General features: G+C 41.7%; 1 protein-coding gene across 13 annotated transcripts in view; it reads right to left on the bottom strand.

Annotated features, from left to right (window-relative positions):
- Positions 1 to 253: 253 nt before the first annotated feature.
- Positions 254 to 7,529, bottom strand: part of LOC108970795 (EH domain-binding protein 1) — a 31,058-nt gene continuing 23,782 nt past the window's right edge. For 10 of the 13 annotated variants that reach the window (XM_018936398.1, XM_018936392.1, XM_018936391.1 and 7 more), the window contains exons 6-14: positions 5,599 to 6,613; positions 5,333 to 5,535; positions 4,738 to 5,195; positions 4,287 to 4,382; positions 3,688 to 4,116; positions 2,779 to 3,619; positions 1,539 to 1,635; positions 1,230 to 1,418; positions 254 to 1,153 (exon numbers count right to left, since the gene is read on the bottom strand). In XM_018936398.1, the coding sequence (XP_018791943.1) occupies positions 1,072 to 1,153; positions 1,230 to 1,418; positions 1,539 to 1,635; positions 2,779 to 3,619; positions 3,688 to 4,116; positions 4,287 to 4,382; positions 4,738 to 5,195; positions 5,333 to 5,535; positions 5,599 to 6,613 (3,410 nt within the window). In that variant the 3' untranslated portion in view covers positions 254 to 1,071. The remainder of the gene's footprint in view (positions 1,154 to 1,229; positions 1,419 to 1,538; positions 1,636 to 2,778; positions 3,620 to 3,687; positions 4,117 to 4,286; positions 4,383 to 4,737; positions 5,196 to 5,332; positions 5,536 to 5,598; positions 6,614 to 7,529) is intronic. The other 3 variants (XM_018936399.1, XM_018936400.1, XM_018936401.1) reach the window with 3 other exon arrangements.

Genomic DNA, 7,529 nt, shown 5'->3' with positions numbered 1-7,529 from the left:
AGTATTGTAATAAACACTTTGTAAATGAATACAAGTAYAGCGGTGTGAAAATGAGTATCGCTAAACTGTTAAAATGAGTCAGTTAAACRGAACAATGGCACAAAAAGCACTTGTCAAACGAAAGCTGTGTAAAAAATCATAGTTAACGGTTAACGGTTTATATTCACTATTCGGTATATCTTCTTGTGTTTAAATTTTTTGTTTCAGTTGCTGCTTACAAAACTAACGGACGTTTTTCAAATTTGTATTTGAGTTGCATTTGACATTGTTCTTTTGACACATTCGCCATGGAAATAAATTGCTCAAAGTAAAGGTTTCGTTTTTGACGGACAGCGAATGAGATGAAATATTCTCCAGCGATAGTAGAGAGGAAATTATTTGGCTTACATGAAACGTGTTCGAGAAACGGTTCTGTGCTTTAGGCTGGCCTCGTAATTTGTCGTTATGCAACTCGTATTAAGTATTTAGTTAATTTTCTTTGATTATATATTTTTTATGTTTACTTTTAGACAGAATATTACACTGATCGAATCCGTATTTCGTAATTGTCATCGTTGAATATTTTGTTGTCTGCAAGCGAGGGTATGCATAAGAACAAATTGTGCTTTGTAGGTCACACATTCAACCATACAAATGAACATAATTTAGCGCTGAATATTTGCAATTGCTGGCAATTAAGTTTGTCTATTTCCCATTTTAAGTATTCAATTATTTTTTGCACAAACGCGTTCACACCGCCACTTTAATTTAGCAATTAAAATAGTTCACTTTGCTTTACGCACATATTCCAACTAACATACATACATACGATATATATGTAAGTAAATACATAAATTCATAAGCAATAGGTTATAGGTAAAGCGAACGTTTCCTTAATAGTCGCTGTTGTTGTAGAAAATGAATACGTCAGTTGCATATTGAACGTATGCGCCAAATTATCAAACACTAACTACATTTAATTTCACTTTTTCTGTGTCGTTTCACTTGTTTTCCATTGTTCGCACGTGCTCAGCCATGCGACTCACACATCTTTGACACTTTGCACGGTGCAGCAGCAGTGCCGAGGTGCTCTTATTGCAGTATGCATTTGTCTTTGTCGCCACTGATGTCCACTTGCTCCAGTTCGCGTGCGATTTCGTGGTCATCCTCGATACTGAAAGGTGGMAATGTCGGAGAACACAACTCGTCAAATTCGCTTATCCACTACGTGATTATTAACGTTAACTTACGCAATTTCCTGACTATGCAAATGTTGCACCAGCTCATCACGTTTGTCCACAATAGAAACCAGCTCCTCGAGCAGTAGCCGTTCCTTTTCACGCTGCGCTTCCGTCTTTCGCCAATCTTCTACAGACTGCGCGGCCCGCAGCTCTTGATTCAAAAGCGTGTATTTGCGCTCCAAATCACTTTCTTGCTCACTGCGAAAAAAAATGTGAAAAATTCAGAGGCTACACTTGAAAACTTTGCCTAACACTACATCAACAAAGGTCTTGCGACCGTAGAATTACTACTTTCCAAAGTGCTGCGCACAAACTTACAGTATATTGAGCTGCATTTGGCGGCGCAGCAGCGCGTTTTTCTTGTTAACCAGCGTAAACCACTGCGACAGCAGTTGCTCCTCCGTCTCATCGGTTTCTGTGCGAGAAGTTTGGGAGAAACATTATTATATGACCACTAGATTAGCATGGCTATTACATTATCGAATCATTAAGATTTTAAGTCAACATTTAAACAACTACAAAAAGGAATTAAACTTATGCTAACATATATATTAGTGGACTAATGCAACGCAGCTATTGATAAAATTTACAAATTTACAAAAAGGACTCAGATTTAAACGATTTCCCTGATTCGGTAGCGCTAATGGGGYTTTCGCAATTTGCGCAGCGTAAAAATCTGAATCCAAGAGGTGAGTTTAGTATGTGGTGAGTAGCTAATTACGAATCAAATATGGGTATGTGTAAAAATTTCGCTGACGCGCGCACTGGTGTGCAGTAATTCGATTCATTTGTATTACTTCGGCCAATTCAAGTCTTTGGATAATTTTAAATTTGTCAACTCTTCTTGCCTGCACACAAGTGGCGCGGCATTTCGCAAACCAACAAGCTTCGCTAGGTCAAATAATTGTACGAATGTTTACAAGTTATGGATTGTGTTAAGAACAGTTAGAATACGAGTATGAGTTGCGATTAAAATGTTAGAGCATTAGCAGCGCTGCCAACGCTCGCACGAGCGATTAATGCCTTTTACAACGACAAAGGTAAATGGACACGAACAGTGTGTTAATTACAGTTTGCATAAGCACAACAGCGGCAGAAGCAAGCAAGTAGCGGTTATTCAAATTTGCTTTGCCGAGCAGAGTTTGCTTTACAACTCGCGTGCGCATGGAGAAGCGTTCAAGCTAAGCGAGTCAAATGCGAGTGAAATGTGGACAGTGAACGCGGTGAACTTCCAAACAGCTAAATGTCAGCACAACATCCGCAGCGTTGCAAGTAACAGCCCATTAATGCACTTAAATAATAAAAAAAAAACTGCAAAGTTCGCTCCAGCGCGTTAACATAGTAGTTGTTGTAAGCGAGCAAGCATTGCGCGCATGCCTGTGGCAATTTCACATTTATGTGCTGCTTTGCTTTCAAGTTTTTCCTTTTTTGTTGCAGTATATATTTTGCCGCTTGTAGTAGTGGTTAAGCAGTAATTATAATTGTAACTGTGTTTGTAAGAGTAACTACAGGCGTTAAGACGTAAGGCGTAATGCGTAATGCAAAAATTATTGTTTACCACCACCGCAGTCGCCACCAGCGCGACAATGGCACTGGCAGCGGCTTCGCGATTGTCTTCGGCCGCTAGGCGGCTCCTCGGTTCGGCAACGGATGCGCCGCGTGTCRTCGTCAATGTCGCCCTCAGCATCACATGGCAAGTGTAAGTGCACCTTTGGCAGATTATCACAGGAGGAATGATTTGAGGAAGCTCTGGTTGTAGTTGTGTTCGTGTTGGAGGAGGAGGAGAATATAAAATTGAACGGCGCAAAAGCGTTTGCGAAATTTCGGCTACTTATAAATCTATTGTGCGACTGTTGCGGATGCGCATGATTTCTATGATTCTCATTCGCATCGACAATACATGATTGTGAGCGTGGACGGCCGCGTGACGTTCGTTGCTGATGTTGACAAGCATRCTCCGCCGTAAGCGCACGATGACGGTGTTGAAGTCGTYGCTTRCGTCGCCGACGCACTACATTCTCATCAACATCAGCACCGTYCACCGTCAACGCCGATCGCACATCGGCTGCGGGTACGGACGTCTCCTCATCGCTGGACAAGGAGGAGGACGGTGTCACGGAGCCCGATGATGTGCACGGCGAAGTGTCTTCGCCCGAAGGCGATAATGAGAACTGGCCATCGCTATCCATGTCAAGCAATTTAATACGTATACTATCACCACCACCAATACTATTGCGTATTAATCTAATAAAAGGGTTACGTTGGGAACGATTATTACTTGGATTGCCGCCCATGACAGCGCGTAGTTTCTTCTCTAGGCAGCTGGCCTTCTGATCGATGGCCTCCTGTTCGCGCTCGAGCGCCTCCAGTTCCGATTCGATGTAGGAGCGTTTGTCGCCCTGCAGAATGAACAAAATATACTTAAAATAGTACTCTCAAAATTTGTACGCCTACCRAGCACACATACCTTCTTGTCGTTCTTTGGTGAAATGCGCTCCATGACGGCATTGAACGACTGCAGTGGACTATTACTACCGCTGTTGCTTGTGCCAKTGCTGAAGCGTTCGCTTAATCTATGACTAGGACTCATCARTTTACCATTACTATTTGTGGTCGTCGAAAGCGTGTCCWTATCGCGTGGCGGMGTTATTTTCTTTGACGGCGACATCGGCACCTTGGTTGGTGAGTTGCTGCCYGTGCTGGGCACACCGTAGTCCTCGATGCCGTTGGGTATGGGTGAAATGGTGCGCTCGGGTGAGAAATTCATTCGTTTCAGCTTGGTCGGCGAGGTCGGGCTGTCTAAGTTGCCACCACCGCTGCCACCATTCACTGATTTGGTTCGAGTCTCGAGTATGAGGCGACGCGCCTGTTCACGCAAACGTTGTTTACGTTCCTCCTGCAATCGGGTCGAAACATTAGTTGTATGTCAAAGTACAGAATGAAAAATTAATGTTCTATTAAAAAATTATCAAACGAGCGAACGAATATGTAGTAAATAAGCTGGCTAGATCGATTGCTTCTAACTGCGCCGCTGCAACTGTTATGTTGCGCTCGAAGGTTACTTACGTCGTGCTCGCTGCGCTCCACGCCATTGGAAACTTTCAGCTTTTCAATCATTAGCTTGGCCTTTTCGCTCATTTCCTTGTGACGTGACAAAATGCGCTGTGACACATTTAAGACATTTGCGGATTTATATAAATATTTTTTTTTTTTTTTTGTTGGTGGTTGGGCGGGTTGATGAATGTTAAACCGAAAACGATAAGCCAAAAAACGAAAGCGAAAACGTAAGCCAACAAAAGTATGAACGTGCAAAAACAAAGCAAAATTAATTAAACTAAGTAAATAAACTAACGTAGGAAATATAAGCTTATATACAAATAATATAGTCAATTAAATTTAAAATTGGCGCAAATATAACAATTCAATAAGAACCCAAAAAATGAGCCCAGCTCTACGTAAATGTATTATATAATCAAGAAACTCTCACAGGCAACTGGCTTATGAGTAAATTTCTTACATTCGCCGCATTCGGATCCAAAGCTGTCGGTGAGTGGGGTGCCACCTGTTGTTTATCGGCCTGCACCGGATTCGACTCAACAGTCGTAGCACACACATTTAGGTCGCCATTGACATCGTCACCATTAGTGCTCTCCTTACCATCGGTCGGCGGTGTCTGGTTACCCATTTGACCATGTTGCGATGCATTGATCGAGTTCTTATCTTTGCTGGGTGAAAGCACCTTGCCTAAAATATTCTTCGAGCCAGAGATTATTAAATTCTTTACATCTTTCTTCGCTGTCGGCGATGGCTGTCCGGGYGCCGAGTTATTTTTCGTCTCTACACCGAATATGTCGTCATCTAGTGAGTTCTGGTGCAACAGTTGCGCTTTTAAGTGGCTCAAATTGAGTAGATTCTGYGAGAGATTGTCCGACTTGTAATTGCCAATCACATAGCTCGACTCGTCGGATGTCGGTCCTGCATAGTAAGTTTAGTTGAAAGGGCGAAACAAATAGCAATTAATTAACAAAAGTAAACAGAGAAAGGCGTAATAATAGAATGATTGTTTTGCTTATAAATATTGATCGATTAATTGGAATGTCTTTTGATTTTACCAATTTGCTCAATTTGCAATTGTTTGCCGGTGAAATGCGCACGCAGCTGATGCAGATACGTCATCACAGCTAACTTATCTGGCACAGCCAGCAAACTCATGTCACGTGGCTCAATCACGCGTGGAATGCCCAAGGATTCGGCGGCGTCAAAGGCGGTGCGACAATTGCCAACAACGTCGTGTGCGGAGAGTTTCGACATATCGCTGAAAAGTTAAGCAGACAAGAGAAATAAGTTTGGCCAATGTGGTTAGCGCTTGTACACTCACATTAGGTCGGGTTCAAAGTGGTGAATGATCGCACAGAATGCCATGCCGTTGCGCCAGCTGGTCGTCAAATTAGTCACCTTCACGTTTGGATAGTCTTTCGTAACATCCTTGCACCACTCCAGCAAGTCCTGTCCCGGCGTATTCTCCTTCAACACGATCTTTTCGACCGGTTTGGCAGAGCCATTCAGCTGTAAACTGTTGTTACTGTTAATGCTGCTCAAATGATTGTTGTTCGTGTTGCTACTATTGGTTGTCATACTATTGCTTATGCTGCTATTGCTGTTGTTGTCGTGCTCGTAGCTCTTCTTCAAATTAAGCGGAGGCAATTCGGCGCGTTTTGACTCACTGCGCGCTGGTTTTGGTGGTGCCACACTACCGCTACCGCTGCCTGCAGTAATGGACTTCTCCTTCAAGTAGTCATTATCAGCTGTCTTATTTGGTGTCGACACTGTTGTCGGAGTCGACATGGATAGCAATGAACTAAGTGTTGTAGACTTGCTGTTGCTAATTTTGGCTGATTTTTGTTCAGGTTTGACATCCACCGCCTTCGCTTCCTCACTGAGAGCATCGRCAGCAACGCTGGGCACCACTTTTTTGTTGTCRCCATTTTGCTGCGCAGATGACACGTCAATGCTGTTGCTTTTGTTGGCTTGAAAGTTGAGTTCACGACGCGCGCTAATATCACTCGGCTCGCTGGGTTTGCAATCGGYGCCTTTGGCGAAAGTGGCGATTGGAGTGGATGTAATAATTTKGCTCTTTAGGTTGGYCGGCAGCACGCTGGCTTCTAAGGTTTTGGCAGGGATCAGCGCAGGTGCCGAAGACTTCGACTCCTKTTCAGCGACAGCGCTTTCTTTTTCTGTTGGATCCTGGTGCGATTGSGGTTGTTGTTGCGCAGCGCTCGGCGTCTTGAGTAGCTCGTCACTAGTGTCGAATCCAAATTGTTTCTCTGATTCGAATTCAAAATTCAAACGATTATGTTCAGCCAATGGAGTTGGATCTTCGGACAAGGAAGGAACTACGCATACACATCCATACGGACATTTACAAACGGTTAACGGTTAACACATTGGTGGTCATGTATGTAGTTCAAGTGTATGGGTGTGTTGGTATGAATGTGTTTCGAAGGTAACGAGTATATTATTTACAACGAAAACAAAAACATAAATTTATATAAAACAAAGTAAGTTTGCACACATTTACATAAATTAATGAATTGATCGTTTTTATGTAACATATAAGTACAGATGCAATGAATACCAAATGATTTTTGTGAAAAAGTTGATTTGAGAGAAAAACGCGAAACAATTGCATTAAATTCAAGAAACGAGYCAAGAAAGAGAAAGAGAAACGGGTAAGAGAAAATGAACATTCAATTAATTTTGAAAACAGTCAAATTAATTACAATTTTTAAATAACAGACTATCCTGTAAGAAAGTAACGACAACCAGCACACATATTTTGAACATTGAAAATCTCCCATTAGTAGTAACTGAGCCGCTCATGAGCCTCCATTACCCATTACCATTGATTTTATGAGGTTCCGGAGTACATTTATTTGATGTTCCTTAAGACAACTTTTTTTAATCATTGTAACTAAAAAATAAACTTTTTGTTTTCTTTAAAAAAAAAAATTAAATTACATTTTATTGGATAAAATGGGACCAAATAACTAACATTATTTCGCTAATGTCATCCTGCTTGGTGAAAAGCATTTCATTAGAAGAAATGTAAGATTTTATGCACTCCCCTACTAATACTCTGTGAATGGTTCCTAGCGTGTTTCATAATTTGATAAATTGTGTCGGTATGATACTGTACTACTTGGGTCTCATGTATGTTATATATACGGATATATTTTTACATATGCGTAGCTAACAATGACTGGAATTATAAACGGCACTACTGTACTTCAAAAAATTTCGTCAAAATAT

The sequence above is a fragment of the Bactrocera latifrons genome, unplaced genomic scaffold (genome assembly GCF_001853355.1).
Source record: "Bactrocera latifrons isolate USDA-ARS-PBARC rearing strain unplaced genomic scaffold, ASM185335v1 scaffold_31, whole genome shotgun sequence".
Lineage (NCBI taxonomy): Eukaryota > Metazoa > Arthropoda > Insecta > Diptera > Tephritidae > Bactrocera > Bactrocera latifrons.
Note: the sequence above shows the minus strand (reverse complement) of the source record. Positions and strands in the feature narration are given on the sequence as shown.